The 23,431-nt window shown below is 33.6% G+C and overlaps 2 protein-coding genes across 3 annotated transcripts; both read right to left on the reverse strand.

Annotated features, from left to right (window-relative positions):
• Nucleotides 1-300: 300 nt before the first annotated feature.
• LOC133819834 (protein NO VEIN) lies at nt 301-17,711 on the reverse strand. Of its 2 annotated transcripts, XR_009886462.1 has the most exons (14): nt 17,207-17,711; nt 16,666-17,003; nt 14,959-15,646; nt 14,277-14,375; nt 13,887-14,061; nt 10,453-12,233; nt 8,761-8,973; nt 5,707-7,968; nt 4,973-5,082; nt 4,014-4,413; nt 3,621-3,935; nt 2,358-2,615; nt 820-1,914; nt 301-749 (listed from the first exon to the last, which is right to left on the reverse strand). XR_009886462.1 is itself a non-coding variant. In XM_062253189.1 (13 exons), exons 1-13 carry the CDS (start codon nt 17,657-17,659, stop codon nt 880-882), a joined length of 8,127 nt encoding a protein of 2,708 aa, XP_062109173.1. In that variant the 5' UTR covers nt 17,660-17,711; the 3' UTR covers nt 301-879. The 2 variants fall into 2 exon arrangements, 1 of the variants encoding a protein (XP_062109173.1); XM_062253189.1 differs by having other exon boundaries at nt 301-1,914.
• A 2,218-nt stretch (nt 17,712-19,929) lies between these two features.
• On the reverse strand, nt 19,930-22,794 carry LOC133819835 (actin-related protein 2/3 complex subunit 4). Its single transcript, XM_062253190.1, has 8 exons — nt 22,633-22,794; nt 22,232-22,297; nt 21,923-21,975; nt 21,740-21,767; nt 21,563-21,637; nt 20,893-20,997; nt 20,662-20,751; nt 19,930-20,197 (listed from the first exon to the last, which is right to left on the reverse strand). The coding sequence occupies exons 1-8, from the start codon at nt 22,633-22,635 to the stop codon at nt 20,108-20,110; spliced, it is 510 nt and encodes a 169-aa protein (XP_062109174.1). The 5' UTR covers nt 22,636-22,794; the 3' UTR covers nt 19,930-20,107.
• Nucleotides 22,795-23,431: the final 637 nt, after the last annotated feature.

Raw genomic sequence — 23,431 nt, forward strand, 5'->3', positions numbered from 1 at the left:
TCTACGATCAACTTAATAATAAAATGAGTAGTATTTATCAATTGCTACTTAATACTATATAGTGTGGCAAAAAGCATTTGATGTAATTTAACATTAGGACTCACACAAAAGTAATAATTTACAAAATTGATGGCTGTAAACAAAGTTAATTCTAGCAATTAAGCGAATTAGAATGAAACATAGGAACACAAATCAATTGATGTAATTTAATATTAGGACTCAGAAAAGTAATTTTACCAAATTGATGGTTATAAACAGAGTTATTTGTAAACTACATTAATGCATCACACATTTTCCACATAACATTAATTAAATAATATTAATGCCCATTCAGATAAATGGTATTGTAATTTCATTTGAGCTATAACCTTTTTTCTATATCTCGGTGAGAGAAATTTACAAATGCCTACCAAGGAAAAAAGAAACGAAGAATTCCAAATCTCAAGGCAACTTATTCTTTGCCTTAATAATAAGCTAACTAAAGGAACAAAAAAAACAAATAATAAAAAACCATAAAAACATATATACACATTGCCGAAGACAATATCTAAAGTTACAACTCTTGAAAAATTTGACTGGCCACCAATTAAATAATCAATCCTGAGATGGTATCAAACGAGAGCCTTGTGTGGGATTTAACAGTCCTGGTAGAGGTTTCGTAAATGGAAATCTAACAGTGCCATAGCTTTTCAACAATACTACTCACCAGTGGTTGATTCCAAGAATGTTACATTTCCTCTACAGTTAACCTGAGCCAAATATGGTTAAATTAGCAGTTGGTGCTCGGAGATGAAAACAGAAAGCGAGTGTGGAACATACCGTTCCCCCATCGAACCACCTCCTCCCGATTTGGAGCGAATGGCTACTTCTGAGCACCACTTAGAGTTCTTGGTCTGTAGGCATCACAACAACCAGATGGAGCTTCCCTTGATGAAGCAGTTTTACTGGATTCTTAAACACTGAAACCTTACCAACGTTATTTTCCAATATAACTACATGTGCGATACTGAAAGCATCGCCTTTATCTATTGCAAACTTCCACTCATTCATTGTTATCTTGAGCCAGTTTTTCCGAGGAGATACGGTTGCTTTAACTTCAATAAACTCTTCACCAACAACCAGGTCGTAAGGTAAACCCGTTTCATTGTGTTCATTAACCCACCTCACAGCATGTTTACCAGCTTTCTCAACGAAGTAATTAAAAGCAAGTTGCTCGCCAAGCCTCCCAGTCAACATTCCTTGGGCATTGGGTGTACCAATTCTTATCTGATCTCTCCTAAAAAATTGAGAAGAACCCAATTTGTGTGACCCTAGATCAAATTCTCCAGTCATACCAGAATCGGTTTGATTATAAACATTGCCACAATGTTCTAAACTGCTGAAATCGGGAAAAATTAAAGCTGCTGATGTTGCTGCCAAATCGTCTTCGTTGGTCCAACCATTCTCAGCTAACATCGGAATTTCATTACATATTTGGTCAACGTTTTGACAACTATCCTTCGGTGAGTCACAACTGGGCTGTGCAATTGATGCCTGTGTTTTGAAACCATTAGCACGAGCATAATCAAAACCAGGTGCATTTTTCCAATTCACAGGTGGCCAGTTTGATGTAATTGGTGCTTTTCTTGTAAGCTTTGAACCAGATTCTGAATCAACTATTTTATCACTCTCTGGCAATGTAGGTACAGATACAAGGGACCAAACAGACTCTCCGACAGGAAGCTTTGGGATCTTTTGGCTATTCAAAATAAAAAATTCTGTTTGATCCTCGCTGGAACCTGATTCTGCCATGGTTGTGATCATGTGAAGGAAATTTGCCATGTGCAGTTCAGGATTTCCATCAAAAAATAAACGAGTAAGCTCCAAAAATAAAGCATGAGCATCTGATTCTGGGGTTGAATACAAAATATCACCCTGTAAAAATGAGGAAAGAAGGTGTTATATGAATAAGATATAGAGGCAATAAGTTCATGTCCAATGCCAATGATCAATCATTATGGTAAAAGAAAAAGATCCTGGACTTGGAGCATGTTTCAAAAGGCATTTGTCGAAAAGAAGAAGAAAAAAAAGCTCTCCTCCTTTCTTAAAGGAAAGGATGTTGTAGTTTACACGCATGAAACTCCTGCATCTAACAAAGATAATTTACCAATTCCTTCTAGTAGCCCGCTGTATAACACTTATACTCGAACTATAATTAATTCCCAATGTAGCCCGTATTTGTCTTCTGCAAAATCTTGCGGTTTAACATTATGCAGAAGTTTCAGCCTTTTGTCATCTAGCTTTTACAAGTTTCAAGTTTTTCAATAAAGCAGTTGGATATTGATCCACACATTACGAAAGAAAAAAGTACGACAAACCTGCAGAAGACAGTCAGACTGAACCCGCTTCTCTGATGTACTGCCACAACTCTTTATAACATTCCTGTAAAATAGTTGTTCAACAACTACTACTTGTAGCTTGTTTACAATATCATAACCAGACTGCTTAAATTGAGAATATTTATCTGCGTGCAAAGCAGACAAATAACGCTGAGCATATGGAAGAGCCCAGTTTACCAATGAAGCTTTGAAGCTGGAGTTTGCAATACCATGATATATTGCTTCCCGACTTACAACCTGCATACATAATAAAAAAAAATTAGAAGATGAAAAGTCAACAAGATATATTTTTTGAAGTCACAACAGGTAGTAGCATGCAAACACATTTCTTCTGGTGTTAACAATTTAATAATCATTTGCAAGGAAATATACTTTCTAAACTCAAGAAAAAATTCACTTCCTCTCTTATAGAAACAGAAAGAGCAGTTAAAAATACAGGCTAATATAAAGATCTTTTCATGCACATTCAAATAGCACTTAATTCTGTGTTTTTTTCACTTATTTATTTTTAAAACTCTCCTTCCCCCACTAATCCCACTACCCAATGTGTCCCCGTGCCTTTAAAGTTTATCCTAGGTACTTTGTCCGAGTAATGAAGACACAAGTACTAGAAGTTTCAAATAATGAAATTAATAAAATATCACATTTTAGAAAAAGACACTAGACATCTCATCTATGTGTTGTTTACAACATTCAATTATTTGAGAATGTTCCAGAATTTATGCTCTTCTCATTGGTGAAACAGTTACAACTACTTGGATGTAAGTTCCACCCAAAAGACTAGCCTTTGAGAGGTGTGTACCCTAATGGCTATAAACCACCAACCAATCTCATACTTAGTTGATGTGGGATCCAAACACCACACCACTGTTTTGGACTGATCACATCCACAACAGCCCACTCTAGGATTTTCTCAACTTGCCTCTTCCACAACTCGGTTCCCACTAGAACTCACTCTCAAAAGGGTGTCCAATTAGTTATAAACCACCATCCACATTCATACTTGATCAAAGTGGGATCCTAACAGAAACAGCAAATATGTATAACACAATTGGAGCTATTACATACATTGTTTGGACAAAACTAAGAAAAAGCAGATCTGAAACAGTTGAAACCAAAAAAATTGGAAGCCGCGATTGCTAATATATAAAAATACCATCTGAGGGAATAAAATCTTCACCAAGTATTGCAATATCTCTTCAGTGCCAAAAGATAAATATTTAAATGAGAGAAATTTAATACCTCTGAAAGAGCAGGAATTCCTAAATCTCTCATGAGGACAGATACTTTTGTTTGCAGCATTTCTTTATCATCCTTGCTCAGCTTACCAAAGTTTAAAAAGTCAATCCCGTCCAAATTCTTAAAATGCTTTTTTAATTTCTTATCATCACACCAGCACACAAAGCCAAAAGAATGATGAAGGGAAACCCACTTATCTTGTATGGTGGGAAGAATTGTACATTCCACCTTTTTAAGAGAATCCTTCATGTAAGCAACTTCGTTCGTAATCAATCCTGATTTTAGTCCATCACTCCACATTAAAAGAACTTGAAAAACCTGAGACATGAGCAGAAAACTAAGGTTGCAGCAGAGCCCGCATTAACCAAAATTAATAATGCTGAGATTTTAACTTACTGTTTTAGCAGCTTGATGAGGCAACTTGACACTGGATAACTGCTGCAAAATCTGAAGGTATGAAGGAAGAGGAGGTTTCTCATGCACTCCACACACATCAACAAAAAACTCATGAAGGCCAGGATAGATATTGCACAACGTTTTGTTTAAAGGAACAGAAGCCATACTGCTTAAGGTGCATTGAGGAAGCATTTCTTTCATTAGCTCCATAGCTCCAGTTGGATCATGCCAAAATACGTCACCAGGAGACAAAAATACACCAGATACTACATCCTCATGCCTTGAACCAGACGTGTATGGAACAAATATGCAAGGTTCAGAGTGGAGTTGCTTTGCCAGTTTCTTCGAAACAGCTACTTCATGCCAAATGAAATTATACAATTTGGACATTTGTGTTATGCTAGCAAGCAAAAATGTAAAAGTGTCACTGAAAGGCCAAAATCTATACATGGAAATTACATTATAAATAATAGAATGCAAGCCTGAAAGCTGGTTGAACAAGAAGGTAACTAATTGTAATGCAGAGTTCCAAAGATATTTCATATTATCTTTCATAAAAAATTAAAAAAAAATCTGAAGAGAAAGAGGAAATATCCTTTAACTTTAACAGCAAAGCAAGGGGGAAGTTAAAAATATAGATCAAAGAAACAAGAATCGTCTAGGATGACAATCTCATGAAGAACATTGATAAAGGCCTCAATTTAGATAGACCAAGTTCAATCAATAGCAAATTAAGCCAGTGAAATAATAACAATAACCTTCCATACCGTATGTTGTATATCTTGACAATCCTTTTACTACATGGTGGATATTTAAAGTACACCATAGAAAAATTAACAGAGACAACAAGTGATGCCGAAGCTCTTTACACAGGTGAAATTAACAATTTGAACAAAGTATGATATCCTATATTTTTTTCATATAAAAAACAAATTTAAACATGAAAGATATAGCAATACCTGACCATGAAGGGGGACTTTAACCTCCATTCTTCTAACATTTTAAGAACGTCTTCAAGGGTAACCTTAGTCTTAAACCCAATATCACTAACCAACTTCTCGCTTTTCACCTGTTTTAAGTAAAAATATATGATCGTTACAGAAATAAATTGCACAAGATGGGTATGCAAATGCAATTATAGAGGCTTAACATACATGTTCGTTTACAAAAATTACGAGTTTCTCTATCAAAATCCATCTTCGAATACAAGATTGTTAATAAGACATAAAACAAAAAAATCCAACAATAAAATTTCAGAACCCTGTTATCAGAAAAGGAAAAATGCTCCACAAATTATTACACGATTGTAAAGAAATTGCAAAATGTTCCTAAAATCTCATCTGAATTTAGAATATTGTTTGGAAATTCTCATCACAATTAAAAAAAATTATTATGCGATCATATAAACATTGACTAAGTTGATCATGCGGTGATTCTTTCTTTTCTTTTTCTTTTTTTGTTTGAGAGGAATTATGCAGTGATCTTCATTTCACATTATTCTCATCTTCAGTCGGGTCACCAAATAAAAGAACAAGCAAAAAAGTTATATGGGCAAAGAAAGAAAATTAAAAATCTACAGCTAGCAGATAGCACAAACAATATCCAAAAAAATCTACAGCTAGCAGATAGTACTGTGCTAGAATATATAAGTAATAACCCAAATCATGAAGGAAGAAGCATGCATCCAACTAACCTTTGGGCAAGCATATGGAGCACATGTGCCAAGAACTGAGCGCACTGCTTCGCAGTCATAATACAAATCTTTTGGATAGTGAAGCTTATCATCCATGGTTGATATAACCCATTGCACATCAGTGATGGTGCTTATAAAGGTAGACTTAAAAGGCTTACCATCTAGAACAGATTTGGTGGTGCAGTAACCTGTCACTTTGTCAGTAAAGCAAGAATCCCATAATTTATCAAGAACTGCCAAGAGATATTCACAATTTTTTCTGTTGCTACCAGTGGATAACAGGGATAATAATTTCACCAATTCATGAGATTCCCAATCTTTAACAATCGATTCATGGGAAATTAATTCTCCTTCCGACATGAAATACTTGAATAGAGCTTGAGGTATATCTGCAACACTCTTCTCAACCTGGAGGACTTTGACAAAATCTGTGACTCCAATTCCCTGGAAAAACTCCCTCCACTTGATTAGTCCAGATGGAAGTGTTTTGGTTATTGGATGCTTCAAATAGGAGACATCCACCTCGTGCCATTTTATATCGACATCTTCAACCAACTTATTTACATCGACAGGATTTCCAAATTCTTCATTAAAATGAATTGACTCTTTGGAAGGTTGTTTAAATCCGTAATTTGTCAAAATACAAGCTGTATTTTGCAACTGCGAAATTATGTAGTCCCTTTCAACAAGGCAATCAGGGCAGCCAAAATTTAGGTGGGACATTACAAAACAAACATATTCTGTCATCAAATTCTTGTCCTTATCTATAATAGTTTCATCAGATATTGCTGGAAGGATATGCAACTTGATGATTTCATGTGCCGACATTCGTTGTACACCAATTTTATAAAGCATCATGGAAAGTTTGTCAGATACGGTCACATCAGTATGTGAACTATCAGCAGATGATGCAGTTAGGAAGGCTGGATTGACGATTCGAAGTCTAGCATATAGATTTGGAAAGGACTCAATGCCATACTCACCATCAACACCAGAGCTTGAGGCATCAAAATGCAGCCAAATTGTACCATCAGATACTGCAGTATACATACCATTTGAAAGTGGAATAAATGAAATATTTCGAAGGTTATCTATCCAATCCAAATCTTCTTCAGAATCTAGTACAGAACGCCCAGAATGCACTGACATGGTATACAGTTCAATTAAATAAGACGACAACCAGGTCAAGCCCATTGATTTGAGGCCATTTTCTGTGCAACACAAGGATGACATAAATTGAACTAGAATTTTGGGTCCGTACTCTTCAACACCTAGAGCCCTAGCAAGGGGATCTGATAGAATAATATTTTTATCTAAGAAACCAAGGCCAAGGTGTTCATAAAGCAAATCAGCAGGAAGAATAGAACGAGCTTCGTCGTTCCAGCCTCTTAAAACCTTACATGGTGGAACCCATTCACTACCGCCTTCCAAAAGTAAACAATTTGACACGCGCAATCTGAAAACAATCATTCGCGGAAGACTGGAAAAGAAGCCATGCACCTCCCCAATAAGAGGAACAAAGCTCATAAAAGCTGATATAGCTTTGCCTGGATTATCTTTAAAACATGGAAGATTGCAAAAAGATCTCTCTGCTTCAACAAACAATCCTGGAAACTCTGACAATAACCACTGGTTCCATGGACTATTCCCATCCACTTCTTCTCTAGATGATGGAAGGACAAAATCACCCTGAAGTATAAATTTCAGGCCATAAGTTCTGAGGGGAAGAAATGCAAATACAGGCTGTTGGCTAAGGAGTGGACTATAACCGCCATCATTTGATTCCTGCAGTGTAAATGCTACTGAAATCTCTGTCATTTGTACATCAGAACGAATAAAATCTGCCTGTAATTTCTGTGACACAACAAACCACGTCATTTTCTCATTTCCATGTGAGACATTAACAATACCATGGCCCATAATTTCTTTCCTCATGACAATCAACGAGTCATCAAGCAAGTTTCTAAACTTTATACACTGGAGGCGGTGAAGAAAAAGTAACAAGGATGGATGAAGATCGGAAAACATTGTTATAATGTTTTTCACCACAGTTCCTTCAGATAATCTTGATCTAAAAGGAAGCACAATGCAAGTGCTACAATAGTTAAAATCTAATTGATCACTGCCACTAGATGCCAGCCTACTAATCAGGTTAAGGTCACAAGGAGGTATGGATGTTGGCAAAACAAAACCAATCTGGCCCTCACTTATATCAAACTTGACATGAAAGCCATTGGAATGAATCTCTGGAGCATCTGTAATCTGCAAAGAATTTTCAAATATTAGCAAGAGCTTTTGATCAATAGAGTATGAACTACAATTCACCAAACTAGACAGTTGACATATTAGACACTGGAATTAATTCCCTTATCTGGCTTGTGACCAAAAATCTTGCAATTCAGGTGAAATATTATAATACAAAGCTTCACTTTTCTAAAATCTAGAAGCAGCCAAATGTACTCCAACTATCAAATGGTCTTCAGAGCAACTAGACAACTATTAAACAATATGGTTTTCAGAGGCATCTAAACTTCAGTACCAGTCCTTAAAAAAATTATTGTGCAACTTGTTTAAAAAAAAATATTGTATTATATAATTTTTAAAGTACAACCGTAAGATTTAATCTCATTTATGATAACTAAGCGAAAAATCAATAAACACACAATAAAAACACATTTGATATGCTGTTGAAAAATTATATATACTTCAGATAAGAAATGATTAAATCTTATTTAGTATGAATTTTTTCTTCTTCACTTGTTTGATAACTGGTATTATCAATGGGTAAGAAATACAACTTTAAATGACAAAATGATAAATTATTATTTAAAAAAAACAGACACCTAGTAACACTTCCATGGTATCTTTGATGAATCATGGAATGAAATCTCGATACAAAAGAACTAGACCTTGAAGCAATAGAAAAATTCACTCAATTTTGTAATGTTATAAAGCCTAAAGTAAATGTAGGGGAGTGGCAAGCAAACTGTCAAGCAACCATTTTGAGGTTTTATGTGTGAAAAGGAAAAGAAAGAGAGTGTTTTCTCAACATACCCGAAATACTGATTTAAAACCAATACCCTTCTGTCCTATATATCCAGCATTTGAGCCTTTCTTTGTTGAACTTCCAACATCACATAATGCTCTAATATTCTGTGCAGAGAAACCACGCTCATTGTTTAAAACAATAATACCTGAATCCTGAAGAATAAATGTCAGAGTCGGCTCCACGTTTTCAGGGTAGATATTGTCATCAGCATTCTGAACCTGCAACAATAATGAACAATGAAATGTATTTAAAAGAAGAGAAAAATTGTGGACTTGTACACAAGCAGATTCGAATAGACGAGTTGTTATGAAATCAATAAGAAAATAGATATTATAAAAGAAATGAAACAGAACACAAAATAAACAAGAAAAGAAAATCAGATATTATTGACATAAACAAACGTGAAAAAAAATAGGAGGGAAAAATTAGAGTACAAAAGCAGATGAGAAGACCTCCTACAAAGAGAAAATGGCAGAAACTAGAACAAGAAATCACATATTTACGCCAAATTGACCCATCAATAGCCGTAAAAAAACCCGGACTCAATTCCTTCCAAATTCCAATCAACCTTGTAATACTCACAGCAGTCTTTAAAAAAAACCCTTCAACTCTTGTTCATCCAACAAGTCCTAAGTTGATAGAATTGTGCAGACTTAAGTAGAGATAATTACAGAAATCTCCCCAAAATTCTGTATCAATGAAGATTTTATACCTAATCATTACAATTCAAAAACCTGTAATTTGAAATATCCTGCACATCTGTTCCCAGGGATGGTCAAATTGGTAAATTCTTTCCGAAGTCACATTTATGCCTTTCTTGCATAGCATACATACATGTAAGATTGACCAGAATCCATGTAACATTTATTGTGAACATATTAATTAACTTATCAGGACAAATGTCAGGTAGAATAACTTTTTAAATAATTTAACCACAATTATAAATGGGTAACTATTAAGGGTGTTTGTTATAAGTTTTGGGTGTCATGGGAATGTGTGGCAAGGGTTCACATGTGGGTTAATCTAAAACTCACCCTTTCACAAGAATTCACATTACCACTAAAACTCTGTGAGACCCACCACTTTCCCACCTAAAAAATGGCACCAAACATGGGGTACACTTCAAATGACCACCCATCCCAACACTTCCCCATATAACAAACAGCCCCTAACATTTCACATATTTTTTCCCAACCAGACCACTCCAAGGCAAGGGGAAGTTGTACAGAATATCATATTGAGAGTCTTGGATTATAATTACCAGGAATATCTACAGTACTTTATTCACCCCTAATAAGATAGTCTAGTGTTTGGTTTAGATATGTGCATAAACCCTCTAATTCAAGAGAAAAGAATACACAAATTTCTTCTCTCTTTTTACAAAACAAGCAAACAACACAAACAAACAAACAATAAAACGTGTGAGAATTAAAAAAAAAAGGATTGAGTATTCAAACTAACAAAGCACTATATAAGAGGCAAGGAAGCGCCCAATTTGCATATTAAAAAAAGAGACCAAAACCAATGATTTATAAGATAAAGCAGGGTAACACAATTATAGAATTGTAAACCTCTTCTATAGAGCACATACATAAAATATAACAGCTAAATACCTTCCGTACTGGCTTAATTTTCAATTAATTACACATTCTGATAATAGACAAATACATTTTTCAAAGAAATTGGAATGTCCTTACCAGCTCAAGAAGAAAATGTGAATCCTGAGAATATAATTCCTGCGAAAGACAATGCAATGCTCTCCCTAAGCGAGCATGCTGCTTCTTTAGCATGCCATTCTCCACGTTTGAAAGGCTTGAATCCAGGCCAAATTCATCTTTCCTGATAGATTCAATGACAAGAGTTGCATCTTCATATTCATTAAGTTCAGAAATTTGCAGTGAGCCACAACTACCATTTTCATAACCAGACACTTCTGCATCATTTGCCACAGCACAAACTTGAGTATGTTTTCTGCTTTGCTCATCTTTTCTAATTGTAACAGATTCATCCATATTCCCTTCTTCAGACATGGAAAACTTCTCCATGGCATCTTGCTTATGTACTGAGCCTGATTTTCTATTAAATACATTTGCTTTCAAGCATGAATCCCCAGGCAGATATAAATCAGTAGCATCACTGGAAGAAAGAGAATGGTAATCGTTAATCCACTCCATGATGCCAAGAGTTAAACCTACTTCATGAAGCATAAGACGTTGCTCTAATAGATTGCACTCACATAAGATAGCTGAAGCAGCATCTTTGGTGACAGATTGCATCCCAAAAATGAATACATCAGCAGCATATGCACGAATCTCTGTGGGTAGATAATGAAGACAATCAAGGACAAACCTTGAAACAGCAGACACAGCTATGTTCATTTTGGTCAAGTTATTTTGTAACTTGCTATCAGAATTAACTGTTGTAACTTCTCCAGTCATTCTCTCTTCATAAAAGATTTTTTCTTTAAGAAGAGAGTAGCCACAGCTATTTGATTCCACATTTTCTAGAGAATTATTCCACAATACTTTAAATGCATGTTTTGCATGGCATTTTAAGAGGGAAAAGGGAACATGTTTTTCTCCTCCGACGACTGAGAACAGAGATAAGAATTTGACTGCTGTTTGAAAAGAGGATCCTTGGATAGCCGCTTCCAAAAATGAATCAACAGTAGCTGAAGGATCAATTCGAACCACCTTGCCATCTTTAGTCACCAGGCACAACAATTCATCCATTTTGACTTCATTTAGTAACCATGGCACAAGAGGACCAAGTGAGGGAGCAAATGTAAGGTCCCAATGTGACCATAAGTTTAAATCTGACAGCATCGGTGCCTTTAGTAAGACTTCAATTGCATCTTTGTATGTTACAGATTCACAAGTTCTTACATCTTGGACATCAGCATTTCTCGAAAAAGTACTCTTCAATAAGTCATTTTTGTTACTGGCTGATGATTCTATAACATTTCTTGTAGATAATGTGACAGAAAATATAACAGATTTAGAAATCACACCGCCTTTATCCTTCATTTCAATGCTTAAAAAATCTTCCAAAGAACCATTAGCTACAATTTTGAAACTGACAAATGGGAACTGCCTCATAAGAAGTGAAGATATATCCTGCTTGGTTATGTTTCTATTCTCCCACAAATTATTTGAAGCTTGTGACAGTAAACATACCAATTGCTGGTGCATCATCCGAACCTCCAAAGGCCTTTTTTCACTCACATCACCAGTTAAGAACTTGCACAGCTCTGGTGGTAGCAGAGACGTATATTTTTCCAAAAACGGTAGAAAATCCCCATAACCAAGGGATCTAAATTCCTTGACACAAAATTGGTCTGCAACCCAACGCTCACATTTGGAAAGGTTTATCAAAATGCTATATCTTTTCTCAATAATTGAATTATCATTTTTAAGGGTTTCATGATCAAGCTTGACATAAGCAGCAACTTTCTTGATAATATCTTCAGCTGAAACACCTGTAGTAGTTGAACGCATCATAAAAAGGATACAAGTCTCGAGATGGAAATATAAAAAGCAAGATATCTATGACACTACAAGGGTACATATGGTTGGGAGTAATGAAAATAAAGGAATGGGAATGGGAACGAGAATAAAATAAATATGAATAGAAAAATTAATGATTTTTGTAATTATCCATTGGAAAGACCTTTCCATTTATTTTTTGGAGTGGAAAAGTCATTCCAATACTTTAAGAAATGTTTGATTGGGGGTAATGGAATGGAAAATAATCAATTTTCATTTCATTCATTTGTTTGATTGCATTTTAGAGCATTGGAATGTCATTCCAATGGAATGGTTTTTCCACCATTTTGGTGGAATGGCTATTCCAATTGAAAATGTGAGGAAAGATCATTATAATGCAAGCTTGAAAAAAATTTAATAATTTTTTTATCAATTTTTTTTATTCATATTAATTCTCAGTTTTCCAACCAAACGGCCCTTAGTATCTAACCAAACAAAGGAGATGAACACAACCAAAAGGGGCCTGTGTTATGAAGTTATTAAGGATAAACATGACCTTGGGTCCCGCATACTTTTTAGACCAATTAAATGAACATAGTTGCTTTAAAAAGATCAAACAAAATAAAGAGGAAACTATTACTAAAGTGACAACAATATCATGCTATTATAGTACTCATAAAATGCAAACCTTGCCAATTTTGAACTTGTTTCGCACGAGAGATTAAAGGTTCATTTTTCTTTATTGCATTTGTTGTCATTATATAAGAATAAACTCAAAAATTATAGATACACAGAATACAATAAGGGGAAATATCATAAACCTCCTATGAGGTTTAATGAACATTCATCTTACCCCTGTGTTCTCAAAAAAGCAAAATGCATCCCCTGAGTTCAACAATTGAATTAAAACTATCGACTGTGTCATATTTGGCCAGAATTTCATCATGAAGTTATTTTAATACCCAGACTAATTGGTCAACTAGTAAAGTAAACCAATAATCTTGCAACAAAACAACCAAACAACCTTTATACCAAATACGAAAACTCACTAGTGAAAACGCCACCACTTAGTAAAAAATCAAATTCTTCCTCTCTCTCCACCCTCTATCACTTTCTTCAAAATATTAGAATAATAGTTGTGTATAGAGACTCACAAAAAAAAACAAATTTTCTCTGTTAGTCCACTCTCTTCCATGTCTACTTCCTTCATCATTCTCTCCCTCCCCACTCCACCCTTCCCCCTCTCTGTGTATAAAGACTCACCAACAAAAAAAGCCGTATTTTCTCCGTTAGTCCTCTCTCTCTTCCTAAGTTTTCTTCCTTCATCTTACATCATTTGCCCTCTCCCTCTCTCAAACACATGTTAAAGGGGCTTTTTTGCAACAGGGTTTAAGTTTTTTAAAAAAAAAAACGATGTCTGGATAAGGTTTAGCACACTTTAGGCATTAGTCATATTACTGTATTAGATGAAAATTCATCTAAATGACACCTATAAATTCTTAACTCAAATCTATAAATTGATGATAAACCTCACGTTGACTAGCATTAATGTGTGGTTCATCATATTTTCCCTTTAAATCATAATGCACAATAATTCACTACAATATACCAAGTATTAAACAACTTTCAAAAGCAAACATACTTACCCTGTGCATGCTCCAGCATAGGTTCACTGGTCACTAGTACATCCTTTCTTGGTTCAATGTTTATGCTTTCATACTCAAGATTATCATTAATAAGAGGCTTCGGTGTTTCATATTTACTAATAGCTTGCACTGTGTCATAGATGCTATCCCACATTCCTAATTTGATAGATGAAACCTACAATATGAAAACCTCATTACAACATGCAATGTCATAAAGTCACAGTTGAAACAAATAAATTCTTATATAATCACAGCAAAATATATATAGCTTCGTATATGTTTTGAATATTTATACATATAGATAACATATAGAATGTTTATAGATGTTCTTAAATGTGAATGAAAAAAATGTGGTAAGAAAGGGGCAATAATTGATCACCATCAACTTACAGCAACATTTAATAATCCAATGAATGGATAAGATGAATACATAGATATCATCCTCTTTCGATCTTTAACTTTATAAAAGCGAAGCATCCGTTTTAAAACCTACATGAACCAGGAGAAATCTGCTCAGAAATGTTATTTCTACTAATCCAAAAAAATAGCAAGACAAAGAGCACCAGGCACGTATCCATTATATGTATTTAAAGAGTAATGATATATGCACCATAATATACAACCAAACATTACACACAGTGACGTGGCAGTTTAGCCTAACCAATCACATTTATTAAAACTGGGACCCACTGTTTTAAAAAGCACTGACACGTTACTGTGTGGCACTGTTTTAAAAAGCAGTGACACCCACTGCTCAGAAATGTTATTTCTACTAATCCAAAACATTAGCAAGGCAAAGAGCACCAGGCACGTATCCATTATATTATATGTATTTAAAGAGTAATGATATGTGCACCCAAAATATACAACTAAACATTACACACAGTGACGTGGCAGTTTAGCCTAGCCAATCACATTTATTAAAACTGGGACCCACTGTTTTAAAAAGTGGTAACATGTCACTGTGTGTATTGTTTTGGTGCATATTTTGGGTGCACATATCATTACTCGTATTTAAAGTAGATAGTGAAAACTCGACAACTTATGCAATGAAAGAAGACTTCAAACGCACCTGACCCACATTAACACCTCGACATCGATCCTTCCAAATTGCAACGAACATCCTCAAAGAATCATCGGTAACTGTAAACTCATCTTCAGTGGCTTCATAATCATCTTCATTCATATGGCTATTCTCTTTGGGCCTCTTCTCATTATTTACAAGAACATCCAGTCCTACCTTATCTATCTTTCTTAATTTAGCAGGTTCAGAGTTGGTGCATTTTAGATCTTCACATTTTCTTTTTTTTTTAACTGCTCCATTACTCTTACAGTGCTTGTGGCTGGCACTAGCTGAAGCCAGGTGGTCTTTAGTTTCACCTTTCAGCCCTAGCCGTTTTATCTCCTCAGTTGCAGATGGGTAAGGACAACTATTTGGTCGGTCTGAACTTTTAAGACATTGCGGTGATATGTCAGTAGCATCGTCACTATCGTCTTCATTTACACAACCATCACTAAATTCATCCTCTGAGCTTGATGACATAAATTTAGTATGCTTGCCACAAAAATCCTTATGTACAGAAGAAAATGATTCAACACGATCAGAAATGGCATTAAAACGTTCATCTAGTTCCTTTTTCTGCATGGATCGAAGAAGTTGTCTGTTTTGTTTGGTAAAATCTATCTTAACCGACTTTCGAAGTTTCGTTAGCGCAGAGTTTTCCAACCTCTTGGCCTTCATGATATAAGATATATGCAGCCTATAGAAAAGTTTATTCAGATGAGATCACACACCAAGATTCTGCTAACATGCATGTATATAATTGCTTATAGGCAAACCAGAGACTTTACAACAACAATATAGCAGACAGACCCTCAAGAACCTAAAGTTTTATATTAGTCAGCCTGAACGTTGATAAAATTCCCCTGGTAGATACAGGGAAGCAAATCAGACCAAACTTTGTAGTGCACAATACAAAATTGATAAATTCAAGATAAATGAGCCTACTGACAGAAATTGTAATCCTTTACAGTCAAATCGTGTTTGCTACACCAATACTTCATATGTTATTCTTAGCATGTCTAATTTCCATAAGAAATAATCACAGGAAAGCTTCTTTCTTTTGCCCACAATCAAGAAACTAATTGTTAAAAAACGACAGGATCTCTATTTTTCAATTCTCCATAAAGAAAACTAAAAACAACAAACTGTGACAACTAAAAACAGAAAGACTCTGAAGCATATATAAATATACTATAAATCATGAATAACTTTATAATAGTTAATGTGAAAAATAATCACAATCAACGACGGCAGATATAGCAAAAATATGTATGACCAATGAAAGAGATATTCTCCAAATTGAGAAAGAACATTAGCAACGATTGCAATAAAAAGCCAATTATAAAAATACAAATAAATAAAGGGAAACTACCATCTACCACTTAACTCTTTGTAAAGCCTAGAAGGAGATTTACTTCACAACCAGGTATAAAATATAGAAATAACATTTTTAACTGCACGGGTGAGTGTTCGTGTGAGTGATATGGTGTAAGTGTAAATGTATCTTATAAAATAATAACAACAATAATGATGAAGATGATGTTCGTATGGTTGCAGGCATAAAAAAGTGGTAACCATACTTTCTCCCAAACCTGATAAGAACAATCTTGAGTTCAAATAAATAAATAAAGAACGAGGTTGATAGAGCTTGAAGCTACACTAAAAAAGTAATAAGGAAAGTAAATGTGCTTTATTAAAAAAGAATATAATACACACCCCAAGCTTTGAATTCTTATGCCAAGCTCTTCCTTCGTAGCAACTGATCGTTTCTTAGCAACAAAATCCAAAAATTCATCAGCCTGAATATCTCTACTTGTATAATTAACTATGTACTGGAAAAGCAACGACATCATCTCTTTAGCCGTTATCTTAAAAACTTTAGTGGTATCCGAATTCAGCGAGAAATAATGCTCAATAAGAGGGTGTCGAACCAAAGGGCCCAATCCCAGCTCATCAAACTCATTAATGCCTTCAAGCTTGCAGATTGCTTGTTCCAATTCATACACCGAAGTGATTCTCCGCACGGCAACAAAGCAATGGATAAATGCATTTATCTAATTCCAATAGAAAATACGAAAATTGGGTGAAAATTGTACAAATTATCAAAACAAAATATTTGAAACTTCTACCAAATTAATGAAAACAACAGTTCCATAGTTCATCTCTATTGACACGATTTGAAACTTCTTTTTCACTGCAAGCAATCGAAATTCAAGGAATAATACAAGAAAACGAGAGTTCTCGGGAAATACATTACCTTTCCTTCAACGAGTATAATGTTATTAAGCGACGGAACTTCCTGCATCCTAAACCCCAGAGATAACCAAGAATCAATTTTCAGAGCCGAAACAGCAGCCTGAGCAACCTTCCACGACGAGACGCTTTCCCCGGCGGCAATAAACTCGCGGCGAGCCTTCTCTGCGGCGTTATCAACCTTCTCCATCATATTCTCCCGATTCTGAGGGGCGCTGTGGAACTGGAACGCGGGAGCAGAAAACTGCTGGACGGGGTAGGTAGGGTTTTGAACGGGATATGTAGGAGGGAAAGCCGGAGTGTGCTGCCATTGGTGCTGGAGGACGTTCTGGGATTGGAAGGCGTGGTTTTGAAAGTAGAAGTTGTTAGGGTTTTGAATGGAGTAATTAGGGTTTAGGTGTTGCGAATGCGATGGTTGTGACTGTGGCTGTGGCCACCTCCAGTGGTGCCCGTCCATGGCGGGCGAAGAAGAAAGTGAAAGAGAAAGGAAGAAAGGAATGAGAATAAACTGGAGTTAGGGTTGTCTTTGAAACGTGGTTTTAAGTAATTATGGTTACACGTGGCTTTATATATAAAAAAAATTGCGCGGATTCATTAATTAAAAAATACGAGGATATTTTATTTGAATTGAAAAATGTTTTATCAAAATTTGACTCATTTTGTTACCTTTTACAAAATACAAATCTGATTTGTTATAGCCCTGTTTGTTAAAAATGAAATATTATTTTATTTTTATTTTTTATTAACTATTTTTGTTTTTTGTTTTTTGTTTTTAAAAACAAAAAATAATAAACATATTTGATAATTTTTATTTTTATTTTTTGTTTAACAATATGAGTTGTTGATTTGAAGAGGAGAAGAAAAAAATGAAAACTGTTTAAAAAAATTTTGAAAGCGGAAATTTTTTATTTTCAAAATTTAATAAATTTTAATTAAAATTTAAAAAAATAATAAATAAAAATAAAGTTATCAAATATATTTTATGTTTAATTTTCAAATTTTTAATTAATTAAATAAAAAATTATTTTTTTGAGTGTTACCAAACAGACCATATATTAATAATAATAATATTTTATAACATTTGAATTTGAATTTAAATTTATATTAATATAATTATTAAAAATGTAATTTTTTATTAAATATTATTATAATAATAATATTTTATAATATTTGAATCTATATTAATATAATTAATAAATATATACTTTTAATTAATTTTAAAAATATATTCCATTAAATATTATAATATTCTATTAAAATTAACAAACAAAAAAAAAAAAACCTTAAAACTAAGATTTTTAGTTATCTGCACACATTTTATATTAATAGATATTTTAAATATTTTTATTTTGTCTCAATACATTACATTTTATTACATTTATGCAACACTGAGATATTATTTTAACTAAATGAGATTTATACTATTTTAGAATACTCATTATTCATTCATAAAATGAAAGAAAAGTTTATTCAAATGCATAAGAAAAAAAAATTAATTATTTTTTATTATGCATTGGAATAAACATAAAAAAATAAAAATTGTTACAACCAAATTTCGAGAATAAAATAAATAGTTTTGAAATGTAGGCTCAAAATGGTTAAGCTCATGTCTACAAATGTTGGTAGAATACTTATCTGAATTGTTAAGTGGTCCCAGATCTATTATTAGTATTCGAGCATGAGTCGCATTGTTCGAGCCTGAGTTGTAGGCTCGAAGACACCAACCTTCTCCGAGGAACGTACCCAACAAAATTACGGGATGAGGAAGAGGTTACAACTGGATCGATGAGTTCGAAGTCAGGCCAATCTCGAAAGCATATTAGCACAATGATCGAGCTCAGTGACGCGTCTGGTACGGAAAGACTGTTATTATCATATATTAAATCTCTATTGTCATGAGATATTATGTAATTAACGTATTTATTGTATTTATTTCAAATTTATTTGATTGATTGTACAGTCCCTGAATTAGATGAAGATATTCTCATGACCAGGTCTATAAATAGCCTGGAGTAATTCATTTGTAAAGACACGAAAAATTGTATTAGAGACTACTCTGCTAAATTACTTTCTGAAAAAACTTTGAGAGAGTTGTGAGAATAATAGTAACTCGTGGACTGGACAGATTTTAACTGCTGAACCATGTCTTATACTTTTTATATATTTTTATTTAATGCTCTTCATATTTAAGTTGACGAAAACCAGCGTCAACAAAAATTAATAAAAATTGAATAAAGAGAGAGAAATAAATAAATATATGTATTGATACCTTTCTCTTTTCCAATCCATTGGTACAAAAATAGAACATTTGCATGATTTTTGGAAGAGAAAAATTACTCATAGTAGTAGTTGAAGGCCACATGATAAAGACCTAATTTTTTTAAACAATCTATCAACGAACTCATTAATGGTTGCTCTAGCTTGCTCAAGCTTCTTCATCAATCATCGAGGGAACAAACTCAATTTGTTTGTTTGGAGGAGAGTGATAGTGAAAATGTAACAAAATTTTCTGTATCATATGAATAAAATAATTTTTATAAAATACATATAGGAGGTAGCTTTCTCTTTATTTCATGTCATTTAGTTTGTGTTCCTAAAAATTATTCATATTTTTCTTAATTGAGACAATGAGTTTGAAAGAGAATTGGAAATGGAATTGTTACCTAGCTAAAAATGGATTTTTATCAATAAACTTCCATGTGAATAACTTTCACAACTGTGAGGAAATTAAGTATAAAATGCAAAACAGCTTCTTTTTTTTTCTTTTTTGCTTAAAATTGATTAAAATGCATATAGATTTGAGAAAGCTTAATTTAATAGTGAAAAATGTGATTAAGAATGGTTTCACATAATCACAAAGCCTCATATCCTTATACAACAAAGTGGTGGTGATCCACACAATGTTTTAGATAAATTGCTTCAAGAACTCTGTTGCCACCAGCCTCCCTCGAGTGTTCATTGACATCTTCAGTTCACTAATCTCTTTATCGATATCCTGCCATTGAAAATTTGAATATATAAATAAAAGGGTCAATCATGATAAACAATAACAATGCATAATGATAAGGATTAAGAAAAAAATAATCAGCAAACCTTCATATTTACAAAACAATGAACTCCTAAACCCTTTTCCCACAGAGTTTTAACTACTGCATCAGGTTTTCGATATCCGGTTGAACCATAAAGGATAATTTTGCTCAATATCTAGTTCAGGTCTGAGATGACAATGTATAAATACAGGGAAATCGCATACGATTGAGTATTTACTATCCGAACTCTACTAAACAACTGTAAATATGTGTTCTTGAAAGGAATTGTTTCGGAATTAGACTGTAGAAACTTATGGGGTTCATTGTTATGTCCTGAATCACTTAATATTAAACTATCAAATGGAATACACATACATCTGCTACCATTTATTGAAATATGAATTTTATGAGATTTTAATAAAGTTCTTGCCTCCATGAATTGTACGATAAAATCAATGAGCTTGTTCTTCTGCATATCCTCACAGTGGTAATTTGTTATAAGGAAGCTAATATCATAACCCTGCATGCAAAGCAGCAAAAAGAGCAAATGAATAGACTGATAAAATGTTAAATTCCATATACACACAGCAAGTAAATCTGTATGTTAATGCCAGACTCTAGAAATGTCTTGACCACTACAGAAGTAACAAAGACTACGTACCTGTACTGGTTTTCTTCTAAGCACCTGAAATGCTTCTGCTCTCATTGACAAAAATCTAAGAAATTTTTTAGTTAGTATGTTTTCGAGTTCATCTGCCTGCTTCACCTATGCAAGAGCAAAATTGATGTACCCTTATCAGACCTATAATATGAACTGTGCCGAAAAAAGATTCGAAGTTGAAATTTACAGGAAAAGCCCACAAACACAAAGGGCAGGCTATTCAATATATTCAATTATCTTTTAAGAAAGAAAAAAAATGATTTGCCGTGCATATAAAAATCACCAAATCATGCATGGAATGCCCTCTTTATTAGTGGTCCACAATAATCACAAAATTTGGGCTATGTAAGAAGTTTCTATATTACATTTCTACAACACATTTTATTATACATTTGAATCTTACTATTTAAGCCTGACTTGATTGATCTCTCGTACTGTTAAAATAAAAAATTGGTGAAGTTCTACATAATAACTATAAGGTTCATTCATATATAAATGAAGATCCATAATATAATCATAACTCAAACAACAAAGACCGCTGACCCAGTTTCTCACCATAAGTTTCCATATCAATGTGAAAATAAACAGAGTTAATAATATTGATAACATAGACTCAGTTATCTCAAACTGTTTAAATTTTCTGAAGTAAACAAGAATTGCTCATAATTACCTTGAGGCTTATGCGCAATGAATTAATAGATGTTTCAATTAAGCATTTCTCAGCCTCGTTTCTACAAATCAAAACCTGAAAAAGTGTTTCTAATTAAAACGTGATCTATAAATAGTATAAATACACACTGCATAAGATTAAGAACTTCTGTCACTAAAGTAAACATATGATACTTACCGGATTCAACAGAAGTTCTGAGCTAGTCCTGAAAGTTATGAAGAAAGCTATCACATATCAATAAAAACACCAATCCAACATTCAGAAAATTATTCTCTGACTCGTGAAAAACTAAGTCACATGAAAGTACTCATAGTTCTAAAAAGAGTGGCACATGCTAACAGCCAAAAATCCTTAACATACTTAAGCTCAACCTCCGGCTTGTTATGTCTCTCAACTTCCTGACAAGGAAAGTTCTGCAAAAAAAAGAACAAGAAAAAGACTAAACAAGTTTCACCCAGAAAAATAACAGCTACAACAATGAATTTTTCACATAAAAGTTTGTCTCTTGAACATGAGTTTCATATGGGCAATTAAGTAGGAGGGCCTAAAGGTTCTTGATACTAAAAATGGTGAAAATGCATAGTCAGACATAGCATAATTGGTAACCACTCGACCAGAAATGTTATTATGAAGAAAAAGAAAAGGAAATAGTCCGACGTTAGGAAGTACCTGAAGGCACATTGCAGCCTCAAGAGTATTCCGTATGCAAGTTAAGTACAATCGTTGAGTGTTGGCCTGAAATTTGTTTTTTTTTTCCAATTCAATGGAAAAATTAATTATTCGTTAGTGTAATACAATTAGGAATTTAAGCAAATTTATGCACAAGAAAAAACCTAAACTTCGGGCATAAAATGGAGTTCAAAAACAAAGAAAATAAAATCTGGGCGTTATAGTTCAGAAATCTTGAAAAGGAAATTACTGAAGGAACGAGTGAATGAGGTAGATTTGGCGTGACGAAGCAGAATAATTTTAATTCAACTGAAATTCAAGCGTAGAACCATTGATTTCCCTAGACTTTCTCGGCAACCAAACAGGGAAAAGAGAAAGAAATTGAGATCCGATGGGCTTACCATATCGCGTAGGGAAGAGAGTGGTTCTGAACAAAGATGATTGTGGTGAAATTGATCTTTGAATCATGTAGTTTGGTGCTAATGTGCGCTTTGTGCTGTTCAGTGAAACCGCTAAAATGCGCCTTTTGTTGAAGACGATCGGCAGAGCAAGGGAAAAAAAAGAATTTATTTTTGAGAATTTAAATTTAAAAAATTAAATCGTCAGGAAAAAATTGCGACCTGCTGGACTCGAACCAGCGACCAGGTTAGCTGCTTTGTGAAATAAAATTAAAAATAAATATTTATATATATATATAAAAACTGTGAATTTATTATTTTAAATTACTTATTTATTTTTAAATTTTTACCAATTACTACTATATAATAATTTTCTTACATATGAATTTCTTGTGTGAAGTGTGTTTTGATTATGTAAGAATTCATTATTTTTGTTTAAATAATAATATGAGTCCTCTTAGGTTATTGGAGAAAAAAACTTATATCATAATTTATATCATATTATTTTTATGAATAAACTACAACAATTTTCTATTTATTGTCAAGACTTTCAATTTTGGTGCAAACCATACATAATAATAATAATAATAATTTTGTTATCACTAATACTAAATTACTTGATTAAGTTTTGGCGAAGTAATATAATAATAGGAAATTTGCGGCATAACTCTTTATGTTGTTGTATTTTTTTGTACTTAAATGTCTAAGTAAAATTTTTTGTGACATAACATTTATCGTTAATATTTTAGTGCAACCGTTATTCTCTGGCCATTATTTGTGTTCCAGGGGCCCGCACAACATA

The sequence above is a fragment of the Humulus lupulus genome, chromosome 2, assembly GCF_963169125.1.
Source record: "Humulus lupulus chromosome 2, drHumLupu1.1, whole genome shotgun sequence".
Classification (NCBI taxonomy): Eukaryota; Viridiplantae; Streptophyta; class Magnoliopsida; order Rosales; family Cannabaceae; genus Humulus; species Humulus lupulus.

What these genes read in the sequence shown, in the direction of transcription:
- LOC133819834 (XM_062253189.1), bottom strand. Translation starts at nt 17,659, where the DNA reads ATGGACGGGCACCACTGGAGGTGGCCACAGCCACAGTCACAACCATCG. An exon ending in ATAAGAATTCAAAGCTTGGG is followed by an intron (nt 15,647 to 16,665) that starts GTGTGTATTATA and finishes ACTTTTCTATAG; the next exon opens with GCTGCATATATCTTATATCA. An exon ending in CACATTTTCTTCTTGAGCTG is followed by an intron (nt 8,974 to 10,452) that starts GTAAGGACATTC and finishes TTATTGTTGCAG; the next exon opens with GTTCAGAATGCTGATGACAA.
- LOC133819835 (XM_062253190.1), bottom strand. An exon ending in AGGCTGCAATGTGCCTTCAG is followed by an intron (nt 21,976 to 22,231) that starts GTACTTCCTAAC and finishes TTTTTTTTGCAG; the next exon opens with AACTTTCCTTGTCAGGAAGT. An exon ending in TTATCGTACAATTCATGGAG is followed by an intron (nt 20,198 to 20,661) that starts GCAAGAACTTTA and finishes TTTCAATGGCAG; the next exon opens with GATATCGATAAAGAGATTAG.